At 31.2% G+C, this 23,552-nt stretch overlaps 1 protein-coding gene across 2 annotated transcripts in view; it reads left to right on the top strand.

Moving 5' to 3' along the window:
- Window positions 1-22,880, top strand: part of LOC145279840 (uncharacterized) — a 98,017-nt gene extending 75,137 nt beyond the window's left edge. For both annotated transcript variants that reach the window (XM_080131279.1, XM_080131280.1), the window contains 3 exons: window positions 3,352-3,533; window positions 9,019-9,162; window positions 22,293-22,880. In XM_080131279.1, the coding sequence (XP_079987405.1) occupies window positions 3,352-3,533; window positions 9,019-9,162; window positions 22,293-22,409 (443 nt within the window). In that variant the 3' untranslated portion in view covers window positions 22,410-22,880. The remainder of the gene's footprint in view (window positions 1-3,351; window positions 3,534-9,018; window positions 9,163-22,292) is intronic.
- Window positions 22,881-23,552: the final 672 nt, after the last annotated feature.

Consider the following 23,552-nt stretch of genomic DNA (forward strand, 5'->3'; position numbering starts at 1 on the left):
TATGATAAAAAGTTTAAAGGTTATAAAGTGTCAATACTCTAATCTAACAATAAATACAATAAATCAAACTTTAAAAAATTTTTTTTAAATGATCTTAATAGGAGGATGAACATTTATAGTATGAGTTTCAGGACGCATAATAATTTAATTATGAATGAACTGCACAAGAATTACAAAATAGCACATGTAAATGATTTCCATAATATTAATTGCTCAGCTTTGAAAATATGTTAAGCAATCAATATACATAATAGCATCGAAGTTTAAACCCCAAAGTGCTCTAGGTTTATACTTAAGAATCATAAGGAAGATTTTAACCACAATCCTAGCATTAGAATAATATCCCCTTGTATTTCAGACATACGAGTAGTTAGTAAAAGAATTTGGGATAGGATCCTACCTAACATTAAATTCAAGGTGGACCATAGCTTTTGGTCATCCTCTGAGAAAGTACTCAGTTGGCTTGAGACATTGCCCCAGGAGAGGATCCGTAAATTCATTATTTCTTCGTATTGTGTGAAATATTCCTGAAGTTATGCCATGCAAACATTGATTTATCTAAGTATTTATAGCTATTTATCTAAGTAGACTGATATTTTGCATGATGGTTACTATTACAAAAGAGCATCAAATCCATACAAATTTTTGGAAAAATCGGAAATTAAAATTTCATTAACTTTTCAAGGTAAAAGGTCAAGGTCATGTAAAACGTGGAAACTTCATTGACTACAATAAAAACTAATTAGAGAGTCTATGATGAACAGATCTGAACATATCTCTATCTGCGTGCACTGCACAAGCCATAATCGTCCATTTGATTTTGTCTGAATGTCATGCTTGATTCAAACAGCAGTCGCAGTGTCAATCATATGATCTCAGGCACTAGTGTAACAAAAGGATTTTCCTTTCAAACAAAACTATAAGTAACAATTATTTAATGATACGTTTCCATTAAACAGCAAACTTGCAACCACAACTCTGAGTCTGACAAAATCAAAACATGAACTGTAGAAACCCAACTGACTTCCTTTGCTATATATATATATATATATATATATATATATATATATATATATATTAGGAGGTATATTTGGTAAAAATATTTAAGGAAAAAAGTGTCCGACACTTTAGTAGAGTTAAATGTTTCTCCTCTTTCGCATGTGATATATGACCGTCTTCCTGTACATCCTCGCCTAGAAATCCTGATGATGTCCCCTGAAATAGGGACGAAACGTTGATTTTACTTTTGGTTTTACCTTTTTATTCACATAACGTCTAAAGCATCGTTTATATCTTGCTTTATTTTATTCATATATATATATATATATATATATGTGTGTGTGTGTGTGTGTGTGTGTGTGTGTGTGTGTGTGTGTGTGTGTGTGTGTGTGTGTGTGTGTGTTTTATTTTTTATTACCGTTTTATCTGTTTGGTTACATATGTTTCGGATGTTGGACCGTGTTTACGATCTAACAGCCTCGTCAGACCTTACAGAAATGGTTGGTTAGTATTAGGAAGGATTGTTTTTAGGAGGAATACGGAAAAAAGGGGGTAGGAGATAATAGAGGGGGAAGGCGGGTAATGACAATATTTCAGTTTTGAAGTTTAAAGTATATTAAGTTGTATTGTGTGTGGGGGGAGGTAGCAGATTCAGGTGGGCTTGGGGGGAGATATGTGGAATTAGGGAGGGGGAGAGAGGGTGATAAAGAGAAAAGAAAAAAGAGAGGAGGTAATGAGAGGAGGGGGGAAAGAGTTTCAAAATTTTGACTACTTTTTTTTCCTTTTTAGGTGAGAGGGAGAGAGAGAGGGAGAGAGATAGATGGGAGAAAAGGGAGGGAGAGGGGGAGGGAGGGGGAAGGGGGTTAGTATGGCTGTCATTTTTGGCAGTTACAGAGTTACGTGGTCGTTGTTCATTTCATAGTGGGTTGTTTTTAAACAGTTAAGAGTTAAGGTCTGACGAGGCTGTTAGATCGTAAACACGGTCCAACATCCGAAACATATGTAACCAAACAGATAAAAAATAAAAAATAAAACACATATTTGCTCTGCAATAGTATTGAGCACTCTCTTCAGGTTTTTACTAATTACCAGTTTTACCAATATATATATATATATATATATATATATATATATATATATATATAGGCAGAAAGCCATATCATATATGTTTGCTAATCCTTCTTTTTCTCAATGGAATCGCTAACATAGCAAAAGATTTTATTGTTATTATTATTATTATTATTATTATTATTGCTCTCAAGGAGCTTTCACACAGGTCATCAAGGATCTCCCCTTGAAAACAACCTGTGGTGTTCAGTGGAAGCTGGGTGACAACAAGTCTCCCTAAATTTCCAGTACTCTCCACCTCTTTTGATAACATTTGCAAATGAATTTGCTATATAGCAACAGTCGTTTACCAATGATTTCTCGCTGGCAGCAACCATTGGTTTCCACTGGAATTTGAGTGGCAATAAGCCTCCCCATGGTCCAAGTTCTCTTTGCACTTGTTCAGCAGAGGGCAGAGGTCTGGTCAGTGCTCTCTCCTCGGTCTTTCCATTCTCCTTAACCCATCTCGACTATTTGGCATCACTCTTTTGGGAGGGGGGCAATGGGAGGGGATTGGGGAGGGGATTGAGAACTTATAGATATGCAGCTTCAGTGTTATTGATTCCATGTAACGTTTCTTCATGTTTTGCCTCTGCAGCAGTTTTATTATTATTATTATTATTATTATTATTATTATTATTATTATTATTATTGGCTCACATGGAGCTTTCACACAAGTCAACAAATGATCTGATTGGAAACCTGTGGTATTCTCTGGAAGCTGAGTGACAACAAGTCTCCCCAGATGTTCAGCCCTCTCCACCTCCTTCGATAGCATTTGCAAATGAATTTGCATCATCACAACAGCCGCTTACCATTGATTTCTTGCTGGTAGGGGCCATTGGTTTATACTGGAATTTGAGTGGCACTCAGCCTCCCCAAGGTCCCAGTTCTCTTTGCGTTTGTCCAGCTGAGGTCTGGTTGGCGCTCGCTCCTCGGTCTTTCAGTCCTTATTGACCCTTCTCGGCCCTTTGGTACTATTTTTTTTTTGGGGGGGGGAGGGGGGGAATCGGTGATGAAACAACGAGGGGGATGCGTGATGGGGGGGGTAGAACTTGTAAATATGCAGTTTCGGTGTTCTTCATTCCCTGTAACGCTTATTCGTTATATTGTCTTGTATTATTCTCTGCATTCAAGGGTTTTCCTTAATATTTCAGTCGTTTTCATTATCGTTAGTCGTTGTATTATCATTATTATTATTAATATTATTATTATTATTGTTGTTGTTGTTGTTTATTATTTCAGGTCAAGAACGTTTTGGAAACATGACACGGGTTTATTACAAAGAAGCTGTAGGTGCTTTTGTTGTTTTTGATGTAACTAGAGTTCCAACATTTGAAGCAGTTGTAAAATGGAAAAACGATTTGGATAGCAAAGTTCAGTTACCCGATGGCAGTCATATACCCTGCGTTCTGTTAGCAAATAAGGTAAGAAGATTAACATATATACAGGGTCCGCCATAACTATATATTTAATCTATAGTCTCTCTTAGTTATTTTTAATTAAATGATAGACTTTAACCCGAACTCTTTTAATCTATGAATATAAAAAATAAATTCTGCTTATCATATCAATAGACTAGTTTAGTAAAAAAAAAAAAAAAATGATAGTATTTCATTCAATTTGAAAATGTTAGAAAACCAAAACACGTCATGAAATATTTTTATTAAATGATAAAAATCATTTAAAAAACAATTTTCCTGAGATTTTCAGTATAACGTATCTTTTTCAAAGAAGACCATTGCCATTTTAGTTTTTTATTGTTTTATTTTATTTATTTATTTATTTGCTTCATTTTTCTGGTGATAGTAACCTGGAAGGGTCAGACTCTCACGGAGAGAAAAAAAAGATACGTCAAATGTTGATCACTGTTATGGTAAGTTTGAAGTCGATGTGAATCTGCAAGTTTTGGCCGGGAATTTTAAATAGGAGTTGTTGTCGCATCTTTGAAAACATTTCGCTTTTAATGTTTTCAAACTAGCATTACAAAATGTTTTCAAAGCTGTGACAACAATTCTTATGTAAAATTTGGCACAAACCACATATATTCACATCGACTGAAATAATCACTAGAAAAAAAAAATCAATGGACTCTTAATACAAACGGAAGTTAACAATTATTTCAGTATATGTACACGTTTCAAGCATGTTCTTAAGATTACAAGAATAACACTAAATAGATTTTAATTCGAAATGGTTTCTTATTTACTAATATTTAACAAAAAAAACAAAAAAACAATGTTTATCACCTGTACATAATTTTTCGTCAAATGTTTAGACCACCAAACTACGTTTTTATGTTAAGCAGTTAACAAATTAAACAGAAACATGGCATTTTCTTATGAAACCAGATACATGAAGAAGATTACATAATTAAATAGGGACGAAGGGTTGGTCTTGTCATAGCAGGGAATAATATGATGATGATAGTCCGTCAGAGTGAATTATATTCTGTGCATTTCCCTACTGCAGGCATCTCTATTCAGAATTGCAATCACATGAGGAATAGTGGGGAGGGAGGGGAGTAACGCTCAGGCGTCAGCTGACGACAAGCCGTCTTTGAGTAACGTACAATTATGAGCGAATAAATGACAAGTAAGTGGTTCTCAGGTAATAAATAAACGAAAAACAAGTATTTTCCTCCAGGGACAACTGTGTGAAAGCATTTTTCTGATGGGCGGTAGGGAAATATTCACATGAGTACAAAATTTTTAAAAACAAAAGAGAAAAACTAAGTCTAATTCAATTATTGAAATGTAAATCTAATTAAACTATACTAGTAGAATGACCTAACGTTTCCCGGGATTGAATGATGATAAACGATTGTTTTACACTCCCATATTTTTCTGTCATCGAAATTGGTGAAATCGCCATTTTTCAATCAAATCGATTGAGTGCCTGCTTTAGTTGGGGACCCATCGCAGTGCATTAGGAGAAAGTCTCACATGCCTCTCTAAAGTGACTTAATCCACAATACATTGTAGTCTACATTGCACTGTAGAGAACCTACTGTTGATTTTATACAGTTTAAAATATAAAGGCAAGTATCATGCTTCAATTGTGCTTTAAACAGCAAAATTCATTTCCGATGGGCCCCTGTCATATCAAAGAATCTACTGGTGATTTTATATGCCGAGCCTTTCTACTTGTGTGATAATAAAACTTCTCAAATATATTTGCGATGTTAGACTGTATAAGGTGTTAACTTAGGTTAAAATCGCCCTTTCCTTTTTCACCAGATTTTGGCGATTATCAATAGTTATCGAAGACATTCTGACATGAAACCTATCTTAGAACACTGCCAGATACATAAAGTACAATTGTGTGAATTTTCATAAAAATCTGCCTATCCGTTTTGGAGTTCATAGGGAACGCACACAAACACACACGCACAAACACACACAGAGAGTAAAAGTTCTTTTTATATAATAGTAGCGATACTGCTACATGTACCCGTGACCCGTTGGGTCACAACCACTAATACTGTTTATTTTACTTTGATTTCATTAAAAAATTCATAAACTGTGACATATCTGTAAAGACCATTCAGTGATCTTCCAAAATAGGAGTTCTCACACAGACGATCATCAACAAACGATAGTAATCCCTGGAATCTGGGTGACAACAAATCTCTCACGTTTTCCAACGTCTTTCAATAACTTTTGCAAATAATTTTGTGCTATCGCAATAGCAACTTGTCATTAGTTTCTTGCTGACAATGACCATTGATCTTCACTAAAATGTTGGTGACAATAAGCCTCCCCAAGGTTCCAATCGTCTTTGCACTCATCCAGTGGAGGTCATGATAGTGCTTTTCATCTTCAGTCTTATAAAGATATAGAAAAATTACATAAATCTAATTCAATTATTCAAATGTAAATCTAATTATACTGTATACTACTACACGTACCTGTAATCCACTAGGTTACAACCACTACCACTATTTATTTTACATTGATTTTATTAGAAATTTCATAAACTGTGAAATATCTGTAAGTATAACGTTACCTAACACGTTGTAGCCTCAGTCGCATAGTAGACAAAGAGTAGGAAAGAATATTACACCTCAAGAACAATCTCCATATGGATTATCCCTTCCAAATTCCACGTTCTTGGACTGAATAGTCTAAAAATTGTGAACGGACACATAAACAGCCAGAAAAGAAGATTGTGTAGAATAGCTCAAAAGAAGATTGCTCAACTATGATCAGAAGACGATAACAATAGCTGCTTAGCCCTAACCCTAACCAAGTTACTGATATACCAGTAATTTCTGAAAATGCTATATTCCGAGTTAACACTAAACCAGTATTTTTCTGACCACATATTTTTGGTGTCGTCAAGGAGCTAAATATAGCTACCTAATCGCTGCTTAGCTTTGATTTAGCGCAAGCTTAACATTCTGCAAATGTCTTCCTTTATTTTGGCGGAGATGTGAGTTATTTTATAAACTAAAGTAGCCATGAAGCGAGCAGTGACGAACCAAGTTCTTCGACAGGTAAAAGAACGATACCAAGGAGTTTCATGGTAAAAAATTGTTGGATAAAGTGACAAATTCTGATTCAGACGTAGGCGAATTTGATCAGGAGTATATTTCTGAATTAAGTAATACTGATAATGATGAATATATCGATGAAGGAGAAAGTGATGATGATTCTGATGATGCAAGTGGACCTGTGCATCAAGGAGAGCTCCACCAGTCGGGTGTACTGCCACACGAAGGCTGAATGCCGGACAAAAATTACTAACCCGTTAAAATTTCTTTTCACAATTTTGCCCAGGAGGCCAGGCACAGGGGCAAATTAGGTTTAGTAGCTCAAGTCTGATAGGGTTAAGATCAAGACTTGATAAGGAATGGTTTGAAGATGATGAGCGGTCTCAGTAATGACAAGTATGTAGACACACAGAAGTAGAGAGTGCAAGTTCCCTGATATCCAGTTGTAAAGTTCTGCTGGAGGAAGGCTACTATGGAGTATGTAAATATTTTCATCTAGCCCATCCATAAAAAAAATTAAATATCCAGTGTCGCAGCAAGTTCTTGAAAGAACTATTGGAAATAAGTCATACATCATCCACTATGAATACACAATTCCTACAGCTACATACTTAGAAAATGGAGCTGTTGAATCTGGCAGTTATATGGGATGAAAAAAAGAGAGTAGCTGCCCTAAAGTCAGTGTCCCTAATGATGCTGGCTTAAACAGAGCTGTGAGGGAGAAGATAACTAAATAGCAACGTCTTATGTACAACATAAGAAGAAACTAGAATCTTAAGATCTTCATCATTCCAGTAATCATAGGAGTAACCGGGTTCATGAAATAAAATAATAAAAAAAAAACTATCTGGTGAATATACTGAGTGAACCAAGTGCAAGAGAGATCCAAACAATTGCACTTAAAGGGATGATTAGAACGATAAAAAGATCTCTCAGATGAAGTTTCTGAAATAGTAGATATGATGCCCTACCCCCCAGCAAAAAAAAAAAGATAAGAAAATTGAAGGTTGTAGTGGTAGTAGAAAGAGGCAGGGCAGATTTATCGCTTTCATTTCTTTATCAATTTTTTTATCATGTTCATTGTTTTTCTACAAATAGTCATTTTGAAAGAAATGTTTTCTGAATGCATCTCTTGAGACACACGCTCACACTCAGCCAAGATTTCCTAGAAATGATGAGGAAGCAAAATAAGTGAACGATGATAGGGAGACCGCCATTTATTGAACTCACCAGATGGAATGATGCTATGACAATTAGTTGTTAGTTTCTGGCTAATCGGGTAATGATAAGCTAAGAAAGAAGTGGATGCTGTCAGTTCCAGTGGTCAGCTGATAGTGATGAAAGGAAAAACGGACATTTAGGATTTCCGGTCCGACTGTTGTTTGAGTTGGTGATATGTGGAGATTTTAAACCCCCTCATTATATTCATCACTATTCATTAGTCAATCTATCCATCTCATTATATTCATCACTATTCATTAGTCAATCTATCCATCTCATTATATTCATCACTATTCATTAGTCAATCTATCCATCTCATTATATTCATCACTATTCATTAGTCAATCTATCCATCTCATTATATTCATCACTATTCATTAGTCAATCTATCCATCTCATTATATTCATCACTATTCATTAGTCAATCTATCCATCTCATTATATTCATCACTATTCATTAGTCAATCTATCCATCTCATTATATTCATCACTATTCATTAGTCAATCTATCCATCTCATTATATTCATCACTATTCATTAGTCAATCTATCCATCTCATTATATTCATCACTATTCATTAGTCAATCTATCCATCTCATTATATTCATCACTATTCATTAGTCAATCTATCCATCTCATTATATTCATCACTATTCATTAGTCAATCTATCCATCTCATTATATTCATCACTATTCATTAGTCAATCTATCCATCTCATTATATTCATCACTATTCATTAGTCAATCTATCCATCTCATTATATTCATCACTATTCATTAGTCAATCTATCCATCTCATTATATTCATCACTATTCATTAGTCAATCTATCCATCTCATTATATTCATCACTATTCATTAGGCAATCTATCCATCTCATTATATTCATCACTATTCATTAGTCAATCTATCCATAAGTGTTGACTCATTGCTAAAAAGGAAAAAAAAAGTCCACTGTGAAATCAGTTGATGCCGTTCCCAGGCATCTTGAAAAGCCAGTGTCGAATATTGGCTACTCATATTGAATTCTGAATAAAACCTCATGCTATACACTTTCTTATTATATTAATTTCTTGTAAGCAATTAATAATACACAGTTACTTTCTAATCACTGTATATATATTCAAAATGTTGGCAATCTTCATTTCCCAGTGTGTATATTCAATTATTTTTTTCTTGGTGTTTGTTCTTTCAAAGTGTGACCAAACAAAAGAAGGTCTTGTGAACAATTCTGATCAAATGGAAGAATTCTGTAAAGAGAAAGAATTTCTTGGTTGGTTTGAGACGTCAGCCAAGGAAAACATCAACATTGACGAAGCCGCAAGATTTCTCGTCAATCAGGTAAGATTATTATTCTGATTTTTTATTTTCCTCAAACCTTCATTTATTCGAGATTTTCTTTTCTTTTAACGACTAAATAGACATGGTACAATTTATATATATATATATATATATATATATATATATATATATATATATATATATATATATATATATATATCCTAGGATTCTCCTGTGATTGCACAGGTAAAAGGTATTGAGTATTAATGGGTGTAGATGACTTCTGATTCAATGCGATAGAGCAGTGTGCTAAGCAAACCTGCCCGGTATATTTCATTGTGGTATTGGTGCTCAAAATCTTATTGTACTAGAGTTTCTTTGTCAAATTCTTAAATTACAACAACACACCAAATCATTTAAGTAATGTGACATTTTTTAAATATTTTTGCTTTTAATTAAAATTAAATTGAATCAGTATTTTACATTTGAAATATTTGTCTTTGTAAAGTAAAATTTCTCAACCTATTGGCTTATTTATTGTAGTTTTTTTAGTTTTACCAGATTCCAGGACAAGAATTCATCTAGTCCAATGTTTTCCAAAATGAGCAGTATTGCTTTGATATCCGGGTAAGGGTGGAGAGTGGGGGCAGTAATACAAAAAAGGGGCGGTAACTAAAAATATACATATATATATATATGAGAGAAAATATGCAAAAGAATATACATGTGAAAGTGTGTGTATGTAGGTTATATATATATATATATATACAGTGATGATCATATTTATTGGCACGGTAAAATAAAAGTTAAATTTTGTCTAATAAATTCTAAAAAAGGGATTAAATTAAAGAAAATAACAAAGTATATTATGTATTTTTAACTGGCCTTTCCGATGCAGCAATCGGATTTTAGAAAAAATAAATAACAAAGGAACAACAAACATAATTGCAAAAAACCCCTGTTCAAAATTATTGGCACGGCTTTGTTTTTCTTTTAGTATCAGTATAATATCAATCAATTTCCGGTTTACGTGCTTTCTGAACTTTTTTATAGCCATATTATGCTTGTTTAACGCTAATTCAGTGAATAATTTTTTTCAGATAATTTTTAGATAGCGATTTATTTAAACTATTATAAGTGAGTAAATTATAATTTTCAATCGCCATGGTTAAAACTAAGGAACACAGCGAAGACGTCAGGAAGCTTGTTGTAGCATGCCATACCAATGGGGAGGGCTATGATAAGATTTCAAAGAAGCTAAACCTTACCAAATCCACTGTTAGAGCCATAATAAACAAGTTCAAATCGCAAGGCCACGTTATGAGTTTAGAGGGTAGAGGGAGAAAAAGGATTCTTTCCCCAAGAGATGAACGGAAAATTGTTCGACAAGTAAAACAAAACCCAAGGATCTCTGTTGGGGAGATTGTTGATGAACAGAGCACCTCTGGAGTGAATGTATCTCGACATACAGTTGGTAGAGTTTTGAAGAGAGCTGGTTTAAAAGCATGTCGTCCGAGAAAGACTCCCTTATTGAAGCCTATGCACCTGAAAGCAAGGCTAGCCTTTGCAAAACGTCATATTGATAAAGATGTTGCATTCTGGAAAAGTGTTCTATGGACTGACGAAACGAAAATAGAGTTATTTGGCCATAATAAAGTGTCTTATATTTACAGAAAAGCTGGCGAAGCTTTCCTGCCTAAGAACACCATACCCACAGTGAAGCACGGTGGAGGCAGTTTGATGTTTTGGGGATCCTTTGCTGCCTCTGGACCAGGGCGACTTGTTAAGGTCACAGGTAGCATAAAAAAGGAAGATTATGTTAAAATATTGGATGAAAACCTGAAAGACTCTGCTAAAGAGATCTCACTTGGTCGTCGTTGGTGGTTCATGCAAGATAATGACCCAAAGCATTCGGCTAAACTGACTAAGAAATGGCTTGAGGACAATCATATTAATGTTTTGGAGTGGCCATCACAAAGCCCAGACCTTAATCCAATTGAAAATTTATGGAGAACATTAAAATTGAGGGTAATGCAAAGGAAGCCTAAGAATCTTATTCAATTGGAGGATTACTGTCAGGAAGAGTGGGCTAAAATTACTACTGAAGAGTGCAACAACTTGGTTGTAAACTATGAAAAGCGACTGAGGAAGGTAATCAAGGCCAAAGGCTATACAATTGATTATTAAATAAATCGTGCCAATAATTTTGAACAAGGGTTTTTTGCAATTATGTTTGTTGTTCCTTTGTTATTTATTTTTTCTAAAATCCGATTGCTGCATCGGAAAGGCCAGTTAAAAATACATAATATACTTTGTTATTTTCTTTAATTTAATCCCTTTTTTAGAATTTATTAGACAAAATTTAACTTTTATTTTACCGTGCCAATAAATATGATCATCACTGTATATATATATATATATATATATATATATATATATATATATATATATATATATATATATATATATATATATATATATATATATATAAATGTAACTCTTGGTTCGTTCGTAATCAATAGTCTAAATAACTAAATAAATGATTGCTTTGACATTTTGGTATAATACGTTTACTGTACTCATGCGTGTTTCTATGTATCTCTTTTTAATTATAACATTATACTTAATATTTCTATAATAAATAAGTGGTTTTCTTTGTACCGATAGGCCATTTTTTTTTTTTTTTATGGGCAATTATTTATCACCGCTTGCCTCACGTGACCAGTGTTTCCAATTTAGCGGTTTTCCCGCTAGATCTGGAGATTTCGTTTGCAATCTAGCAGGGAATTCTAGAAAATCTGGAGATATTTTGCACCCACATACCCGCAATTTTAGATAAAAAATAAAGAAAAGCGCTTGAAAATACTTTAAACCATAAAATAAACTCATTCATGTAAGTAAAAAAAAGTAGCATTTATTGCCTTTGGTAACAATTATTCATTGATTATTTGTTTTGTTTTTCACCTTTTTTTTCGGTTAACCATTCTTAAATCTCGCTATAAAATCGATTTTTCCAAGTACATTTTAGGGGGGGGGGCATTCCAACCTCCGTAGTTTAGTTTAAAATACGATCTAAGCAACCCCCTTAGTTTAAAATTCTAAAAAGCAAGAAACAACAGCAAAAAAAAGACTTATACCAAACACTGTAGGATTTAATTATCTACCAAACTAAATACTTTTAACATGCTAAAACAAATTTTTTTTTGTTTTTTTTATTTTTCTAATTTCCAAATATGTTATTCAAAGTGGATTTTACACACTGAATAAAAAAATAATAATAATAAACAAATGTCCGCTTACTGCTTAAGGAGTAAGGTTTAAATGACTAGCTGTATCAGAATTTTTGTATGAATTTTTGACACCCCTAACACGAAACTGCGAATAAAATATAAAAAACTCGTAATTTCTCTTTTAAACGTGGGTTGTTTATTTTCTTTATGGATTATACTTCCAAAATAAACTATTAAAGTTGTATAAAAAGTAATAGAAATATTAATTTTTTATTTTTTAAAAACCAGTAATGGATTTAATTGAATTTTACGAGCTCAGTATTTTCAATTTTTAAACTTTAAAAATCTATCAAAATTTTTCTATTGATTCAATTTTTACGATATTTTCAGGGTCAATGTGAAATTTTATGCTCTTTCCAATAAACCGAATATAATATTTTAGACAAACGTTTTTTTTAAATTCAAGCCCCCCCCCCATTTTCAAATGTCTATTAAAAAGTAAATAATTAATTTACTCACCAAAGTTTTATATATCACAGATTGAAGATAGAAGATCAATAAATAATATATTCAAATTTAAAACAAAAAAAAGTAGTGTTTTTTAGAAATTTACCTGTAAAGTCCCAAGTTTAAAACCCTTTTTTTTTCTTTTTTTTTAAACCACGTTGTTTTTTTTGTTTTTTGTTTTTTTGTTTTTTTTTTAATGAAACCTTGGTCCTTGCTCCTTTAATTGAAAAAAAAATTAGGGCTTGAATTACATTTTTCGAGGAGTTATAAGCTTGGGAAACGGGGTTGAATTATTCAATATTTTTCACGAAATTTCTGACACACCTAACAAATGACTTATCTACCACTAAACCTAAGTTCGAGTTGCACTCCCAAATTTAGAGCTAGTGATAGTCATAGATTTTTTATACAATTTTCCAATAGTGAAGTCTCCAATGATTAAACGACATGCAACCAGTTAATTGTTGGAAAGACAACTTTTAATAAAAGAAATGAAATAAAAAATAACTTAAACACAGTTTCAGCACGTATAAAAGATACTTGAATTTTACTGCGTTTGGTATCAGGTATTTTTGTTATTGTTTATAATTTCTCGAATATTAATTATTTTACACAAATGATTGTGTTGTTCCTACTTACTTGCCCCCCTCCTCCCAAATAAGTACAATCATGAATGACGGCTCTTAGCCCCCCAAGAGCCGTAATTCATGATTTTACTTATTTTTACTAATTTTTAGACGTTTATTTTATTTAATTGTCAGCATGAACCAACTTTTTAAGATGCAGCATATGCTATAACACTTCAGCAAAGTTTACTGTATTTATTTTTTAGCAAACATTAATAACAGAAAGTTTTACACTTTATTTATTTTTTTGCATAATTAATGATGGAAGTATGTTGAAAAAAAATTTGTACAGTCTCTTGAAAAAAAAATCAAACTTTTCTCTATTTTCACCTAACTATTATCAATGTTCATATAAAGCATTCATCTGTTCTTTTTATAATAAAAATTCTGTGTTCAAAAAGAAACGTTTACTGCCAAATTTCTTTTTAAAAAAAGTGTAAGTTTTCCTGAAAAAAAAAATTAAAAAAACTTTCACCTAACATTTTATGGTAAAAAATTAATTTCTTTTTTTTTTTTTTTTGGCGGGGGGGACAACTTTTATTGATAAAAAAAGATTGCAAAAAATAATAAAAGTAAATAAACGAACAAAATGCAATTTTTCTTGAGGAATGTGTTCCATTTTAACAAACTGAGCCACAGCAACGCATGGCCGGGTACAGCTAGTATATATATATATATATATTATGTTATCTTTATCATTTATATATATATATATATATATATATATATATATATATATACGAGCAAATAGTTAATAAAACATGTTAAAAAACACTTTGAAATGAGTTAAAAACGTATTTAATCTGAAAAGGAAACACTAAATAAGTGTATTATATATATATATATATATATATATATATACATATATATATAACTACTTCATTTACTCACATAAAGTTAATATACGAAAGTATAGATTTATGCGTAAACTTTAAGTATTTACTTCAAAAGTGCTCAATACATAGGTAGAGCTAGTTAGTAATTTATAAAATATATATGGAGATTAAGCTACACTGAATATTCGGCGTTTCATCCACTATAGGATTCGTCAGGCTTATGCGCATAAGCCTGACGAATCCTATGGTGGATGAAACGACGAATATTCAGTGTAGCTTAATCGCCATATATATTTTATAAATTACTATATATATATATATGATGGACTCTCCGTCGATTTTCGACGTATGAGACTCCGACAATTGACCTGAAGGTCTAGAACTCAGCGTGTCGACATTCACTTAGACGTATGTGGCACTTTAGTCCTGCTAGAGACTTGCAATGGCGACCGCAGTGGTGACAGACATATAAATGCGAGAATTTAGCTCCACACTGCTCAGTATTATTTTTTGACTTGACTCTCGCTTCTTTTAGTTTTTCGATGCAAAACGCCGAGAACTCCTTGATTTTTCTGTCACACATTTCTATCCACTTCCTTCTGTCTTTTGCAGTTAGCTCAATGTTGTTATATTCAATATTTAGAGCCTGCAAATTAGACTATTTTGTCTTTGTAACGCAACCATGGTCGTCCCACGTTTCGACGGCCTCTGTCTAATTGGCCATACAGGAGTTGCTTCGGTATCCTATCATCATCCATTCGCATCACATGACCCGCCCATCGAAGCTGCGACTGGATTAAGAAGCTTTCGATGTTGCTGATTTTACAAAGTGTGAATAATTTCGCATTTGATATTTTGTCTTTCAAAATAAAACCGCAAATGGCACGTAGACATCTCTTATGGAAGACGTCAAGTTGCGAAATTTGTTTTCGGTACGGGGTCCACGTCTCCGAGGCATAAAAAAGTGTGGACAGTATCACAGCCTTATATACATGAATTTTTGTCTTCAGGCTTAAACCCCGAACATTACATAATCTCGTGTGCAGCTTGCCAAAGGCGCTGCTTGCTCGGGAGATACGGTTGATAACTTCATGGTCAAGAGATGCACTTGAATCAACCACACTTCCCAAATATGTAAACTTGTTAACATACTTCAGGTTTTTCCCATCTACTTGAATCGACATCTGAGGAAAATTGTGCACGGTTTGTTTCTGTTTAACACCCTGTACTTGTTTTGGTGTAGGTGGTGGCTGGTAGATGATATATATATATAGACTATATGTAATATACTGAGTTCGTGTAATTCAATAAATTTTCATATACCAATGAGTTTTAAGCCAAAAAGAGTTGACTTAAGGAGTAAGCTACAAAATTATCATATTTCATAATTGAGCATTTATATACTGTGACAGCAAAATCAAGACATCAAAAACGGTGTTGATGGCAACAAAAAGTGTATTTCATTTTACGTTACAATTGTTTCCATGTCCAGTCAAACAATTTCAAACATTATATCGTTTGAAAATTTTCCAAAACCAGCATTTCTTCAGACTTTATGAATAAACACACTTTTGACAATAGAGCATTTTTTGGAGAGAAAGAAAAAAGAAAAATTCCCTTAACGGGAAAAGCATGTGAGAAACATTTACCTTTGTTATAGATATGATATATATGTAAATGATAAAGATTTTATATATATATATATATATATATATATATATATATATATATATATAATCTTTATCATTTACATATATATATACATATATATATATATATATATATATATATATATATAATTTTATCATTTTTATATATATAATCTTCATCATTTATATATATATATGTATAATCGTTATCATATATATATATGTATATATAATCGTTATCATATATATATATATATATATATATATATATATATATATATATATATATATATATATATATACTAGCATTGGTGCCCGGCATTGCCCCGGGTGTTTGGAGGTGTATGCTGAGCAAAAGAAAAAAGGTCAATTTTTTAAACTTTGGCCCCTATTATGACCCCTTAACATTTATTGTCTTGGGCTCAAATTAAGTTATTAAGTTAGATCCATGTCCAAGAACCTATATTTTGGGCCAGAAATTTCGCTGTTAAGGAGTCAAAGTTCAACGATTTGACATTGGAGAACTCTACCAAATCACATCGATTTTCCTAAATCTCAGTACCCTGTATATCAAATTTCGAGTCTGTAGACTAAAAATTGACAGAGTTATTGCGTAGGGAAATATACACACAATCACACACACACACACACACACACACACACACACACACACACACACACACGCTCATTTTTATATATATATAGATAGATAGAGAGATAGATAGAGAGATAGATAGATAGAATTAGGCTTAGATGTTTATTTTATTCAACTCAGTAATTACCAGGTGTATTTTCTTGAATTAAGAAATTGTAATTAGCTGCAAACAAATATAATTTGTCTAAGGTAATGTACTGAACTCAAATATACCAAAATTTATCCATATATGTATTTTAAGTACGCTACTTATGACATATAGCGAAATAGGGTAATAGTGAAATGAAACCAAGTATCTTATAAGAGACCATAAAATGACTAATTAATGAACACTCGTTTTCCATAGGAATATGCAAATTAGTTAATCTTCATGTAGTCGCTCGCATATCCACGACTGTGTATATTAAGAAGTTCGTTTCAAATTTACTTATTTAAATTTGTTTTATGAATGTATACCGATATAACTAATAAATCATTACAAATTATGTTATTATTATGTTTAGATTATTTAGTTTGTAGTTTAGTTTATTATTATTTAGTTACTAATTTATTATTTTGACTGCCCCATCACTCTTTTATTCAGTTTTTTAGTGTTTTTTTTTTACTACTTTCCTATCTTCCCTTGTTTCTTTTTTTGAAAAAAAAAAGGAAAACTTACACCTATTTCAATGTGAGCTATTATATATTTATATGTTACTAGCATGGATGCCCAGCGTTGCCGGGGTATTTGGAGGTGTATGTTGAGCAAAAAAAATAAAATAAAATAAAAAGCGGTTAATTTTTTTTAACTTTCACCCCTATTATGACCCCTTAACATTTATTGTTTTGGGCTCAACTCAAGTTATTAAGTTAGATCGATGTCCAACGAACCTATATCTAAAATTTCAAGTGCATAGACCCCAAATAGTCGGAGGAGTTTGGTAGAGTTCTCAAAGGTCAAATCGTTGAACTTTGACCCGTTAATCGCCAAATTTCTGGCCGAACACCGATCGCATCGATTTTCCCAAATCTCAGTACCCTGTATATCAAATTTCGAGTCTGTAGACTTAAAATTGACAGAGTTATTGCGTAGGGAAATGTACACAGACACACACACACACAGACACTTTCACTTTTGTAGATATATAGATATAATCTTATCCTTTATATATATATATATATATATATATATATATAATCTTTATCATTTATATATATATATATACATACATATAATCTTTATCATTTATATATATATATATATATATGTATATATATAATCTTTATCATTTATATATATATATATATATAATCTTAATCATTTATATATTATAATCTTTATCATTTATATATATATAACCTTTATCATTTATATATATATATATATATATATATATATATAATCTTTATGATTTATACATATATATAATCTTTATCATTTATATATTTATAATCTTTATCATTTATATATATAATCTTTATCATTTATATATATAATCTTTATCATTTATATACTTATAATATTTATCATTTACATATATATATAATCTTTATCATTTATATATTTATAATCTTTATCATTTATATATATATATATATATATATATATATATATATAATCTTTATCATTTATATATTTATAATCTTTATCATTTATATGTACAGACTTTATAATTTATATATATATAATGTTTATCATTTATATATATCTATATATATATATATAATGTTTATCATATATATATATATATATATAATCTTTATCATTAATATATATACATATAATCTTTATTATTTATATATATATATATAACCTTTATCATTTATATATATAATCTTTATCATTTGCATGTATAATCTTTATCATATATATATATATATATATATATATATATAATCTTTATCATTTATATGTATATATATATATGTATATATAATCTTTATCATTTATACATATATATGTTTATCATTTATATATTTGTAATCTTTATCATTTATATATAGAGATATATAATCTTTATCATTTATATATTTATAATTTTTATCATTTATATATTTATAATCTTTATCATTTATATATATATAATCTTTATCATTTATATATATAATCTTTATCATTTATATGTATAATCTTTATCATTTATATGTATAATCTTTATCATTTATATATATATATATATATATATATAATCTTTATCATTTATATATATATATATATATATATATATATATATATATACCCTTTATCATTTATATATATATATTTATATAATCTTTATCATTTATATATTTATAATCTTTATCATTTATATACACAGTTTATCATTTATATATATAATCTTTATAATTTGTATATATAATCTTTATTATTTATATATATATAATCTTTATCATTTATATATACATATATATATACATATATATATGTATATATATATATGTATGTTTATAAATGATAAAAATTTATTATTGTGCGTATACGTTTTGTAAGAATGCAACGATGCAGTTGAGTGTATATATATATATATATATATATATATATATATATATATATATATATATATATATATATATATACAGTGATGATCATATTTATTGGCACGGTAAAATAAAAGTTAAATTTTGTCTAATAAATTCTAAAAAAGGGATTAAATTAAAGAAAATAACAAAGTATATTATGTATTTTTAACTGGCCTTTCCGATGCAGCAATCGGATTTTAGAAAAAATAAATAACAAAGGAACAACAAACATAATTGCAAAAAACCCTTGTTCAAAATTATTGGCACGATTTATTTAATAATCAATTGTATAGCCTTTGGCCTTGATTACCTTCCTCAGTCGCTTTTCATAGTTTACAACCAAGTTGTTGCACTCTTCAGTAGTAATTTTAGCCCACTCTTCCTGACAGTAATCCTCCAATTGAATAAGATTCTTAGGCTTCCTTTGCATTACCCTCAATTTTAATGTTCTCCATAAATTTTCAATTGGATTAAGGTCTGGGCTTTGTGATGGCCACTCCAAAACATTAATATGATTGTCCTCAAGCCATTTCTTAGTCAGTTTAGCCGAATGCTTTGGGTCATTATCTTGCATGAACCACCAACGACGACCAAGTGAGATCTCTTTAGCAGAGTCTTTCAGGTTTTCATCCAATATTTTAACATAATCTTCCTTTTTTATGCTACCTGTGACCTTAACAAGTCGCCCTGGTCCAGAGGCAGCAAAGGATCCCCAAAACATCAAACTGCCTCCACCGTGCTTCACTGTGGGTATGGTGTTCTTAGGCAGGAAAGCTTCGCCAGATTTTCTGTAAATATAAGACACTTTATTATGGCCAAATAACTCTATTTTCGTTTCGTCAGTCCATAGAACACTTTTCCAGAATGCAACATCTTTATCAATATGACGTTTTGCAAAGGCTAGCCTTGCTTTCAGGTGCATAGGCTTCAATAAGGGAGTCTTTCTCGGACGACATGCTTTTAAACCAGCTCTCTTCAAAACTCTACCAACTGTATGTCGAGATACATTCACTCCAGAGGTGCTCTGTTCATCAACAATCTCCCCAACAGAGATCCTTGGGTTTTGTTTTACTTGTCGAACAATTTTCCGTTCATCTCTTGGGGAAAGAATCCTTTTTCTCCCTCTACCCTCTAAACTCATAACGTGGCCTTGCGATTTGAACTTGTTTATTATGGCTCTAACAGTGGATTTGGTAAGGTTTAGCTTCTTTGAAATCTTATCATAGCCCTCCCCATTGGTATGGCATGCTACAACAAGCTTCCTGACGTCTTCGCTGTGTTCCTTAGTTTTAACCATGGCGATTGAAAATTATAATTTACTCACTTATAATAGTTTAAATAAATCGCTATCTAAAAATTATCTGAAAAAAATTATTCACTGAATTAGCGTTAAACAAGCATAATATGGCTATAAAAAAGTTCAGAAAGCACGTAAACCGGAAATTGATTGATATTATACTGATACTAAAAGAAAAACAAAGCCGTGCCAATAATTTTGAACAAGGGTTTTTTGCAATTATGTTTGTTGTTCCTTTGTTATTTATTTTTTCTAAAATCCGATTGCTGCATCGGAAAGGCCAGTTAAAAATACATAATATACTTTGTTATTTTCTTTAATTTAATCCCTTTTTTAGAATTTATTAGACAAAATTTAACTTTTATTTTACCGTGCCAATAAATATGATCATCACTGTATATATATATATATATATATATATATATATATATATATATATATATATATATATATATATATATATATATCCATGTTTTCAGCTACATATAATTATTACACACAATTTTGTGTTTGATATTGTTCTTTTCAATTAAAAAAATGTCAAGTCGCATGTGTAAATTAAGGGTAATTGTGAAGACAAAAAATGGTTAATTAGATTAATTATTATTTTTGAAATGCCAATTTTGTGTTTAATATTATTTTCAACTTAAAAAAAAAAAATTTGATGTGATTATTAAGCGTTGTTTTCAAAATCAAGTAAAATGTTTACAAGCCGATGAAGTCGAGCTTCCGTACTATATTATTGTTTTTAAATGCATATTTTGTTTATTACATTGTTTTCACTTTGAAAAAAAAAGCTTAGATGTGTTTAAACGGCAGGGAGCGCTGACAGTATATTCTAGAAACCAAGGGAGTGCCAGCCTGAAAAACTTTGGGAAACCCTGATCTAGTCTGATGGAGTATCCAGCTTGGACATATTACTTGAGGTCACATCACTGGAACAAAGTTCATCATTCCTTGTACAGGGTGAGTCATGGGAAACCGATGTTTCAAAACGTTTTGTTTAGATCGTTTTTAGTACACAAGAAGTTTTTCTTTAAAGAAATATCCGTTTCCCGTGACTCACTCTGTATAAGTCAATATGTAACCATACTAAAAGGATCTTATTTGCGTTTCGAATACAATGGTATTTTGAACATTTGGTTGAGGTTTGCTTGTAGAGTGAAGTATCCTCATGTCAGGTTGTTCTGACAAACTCCTGTACAGAGAAACTGAAGACACTCGAGGATAGTAAATAGCAGGTAACTCACAGTCAAAGCTATGTATATATGAACTTGTGTAAGTATGGTGCAAAATAAGTAGAGAGTTCCTGCTTTTTTTGAAGGTTAGTCATCAAAGTGAGTGGATTCTGTTTTTGAGGCATCCACTATCTTATTGGGATTGAAAGGGAATATACATATTATTTGGATTCATCAGACTACTGTTCTCTCAAGTGTGATTTTCACAATGTTTCGGTCAATGTAACCTCCGACCTTCTTTAGATGTCTCTTGTTGAACTCTGTAGTAGTCCAATGAATCCAAATAATATGAATAATCAATCCTTATCTTAAAAATTCGGAAATATCGTAGGGAATATACAGTTTGTCTGGATATTAATTACTGTAAAAATTACTATAAAAATTAAATCAAATCCAGAGCAGAGTAATGAAATTACTTGTTGTTCTTTTTTTTTATTGCTCCTATTATTCCAGCCACATCACCACCCTGAGAGACGTCACTTCCGACTGAGTAACTAATGTATCAAAGAAACAAATAGATATTCCTGTCAATAAAACAAATATCGGTGGGGGTAGAAGAACTTCCCGTGCTGTGCTACAGAACCTGTTTAGTTGATTTCTTTATCTTGAATGCTCTGACCTTTATAATAAACATTCTGTGTTCTTTGTTGTAGATTCTGAAGAATGACCAATCAATGAACTCTGGAGAGGAAGAAGTGGACAAAGACAAAATCCAGCTCAACAAGGACAATGAACACGAAGGATCTCCGAAAAAGTCCTGCTGTCGATAAAAAGCAAATATCAGTCTTGAATTATATTTGCTCTTGAGGGAAAGAAAGAAAATTTAAAACAGTAAAAAATTTGGTACTGATCCAGAACCTGACCAAAAGTTGCATCAGCATCTTCTGGCAGTTTATGGCAATTAGCCGGAAAAGTTGCCGGAAGAGGCCGAAGTGAACACTGTCAGATGATAAATTCAAAACACTGAAAACAAAACTCTTACACAAGATGATAAGACTTACCATAAGTTCAATTATATGGAACAAATACATTTTTTTTCAAGAAAAGTATTTTTTTTTTTCAACAAATGTTTAAAAGAAATAAATTTCTCTTTGTTATTTTTTATTTGGATGAAAACATGAACACAATTATGAAGAAAAAGTAAATGTTTCTTTTTGTTCCATGGAAAGTCTTCTTTTTTTTTTCTTTGTTTTTTGCGGGAAATGTTTTAATAAAATAAGTATTTTTTGTAACGATGAAAACAATTTTTTTTTTCAAGAAAAGTATCATAACTTGTTTTTTACTCCAGACCTCAACCTCTAATACAGCATGCCGTTGTTCATTTTAGCTTTTAAAACAAAATTTTCTTCTTGTTGCAATGAATTTATTTTATTGAAACTTGATGTCTGCTGATAGTTGATTGGCTAATCGAGTTGCCATTTTTCAGCAACTACCTGAAGATGCCAATGCAACTTTGGGTCAAGTACTGGACCAGTACTAAAAATTGTACTTATATTTGTTTATGGTCATTATTGTCACCCTTTCTTTCTTTCTTTCTCTCTCTCTCTCTCTCTCTCTCTCTCTCTCTCTCTCTCTCTCTCTCTCTCTCTCTCTCTCTCTCTCTCTCTCTCTCTCTCTCTCTCTCTCTCTCTCTCACACACACACACACACACACACACACACACAAGCAATTAAGAAAGAAAAGACCAAAAATTGTGTTAAAAAAATAGTTTACTTTTTACTTTCATTTTTAAAAAATAAAAAGTATTACAAGAAAATGAAATGACTTCAATTTATCTGTAAAATGCTAATAATGAAACTAATGTCATAAAAATAAGTGTGAATATAATCAAAAGATTTACTTCATAATAATAGGGCAACCAGGTGTTGTCCAAGAGCAACAACTTAAAATTTGAAAATTTTCACAAATCTTT

This window comes from Euprymna scolopes, chromosome 7, assembly GCF_053919585.1.
Source record: "Euprymna scolopes isolate OS-2025 chromosome 7, ASM5391958v1, whole genome shotgun sequence".
Classification (NCBI taxonomy): domain Eukaryota; kingdom Metazoa; phylum Mollusca; class Cephalopoda; order Sepiida; family Sepiolidae; genus Euprymna; species Euprymna scolopes.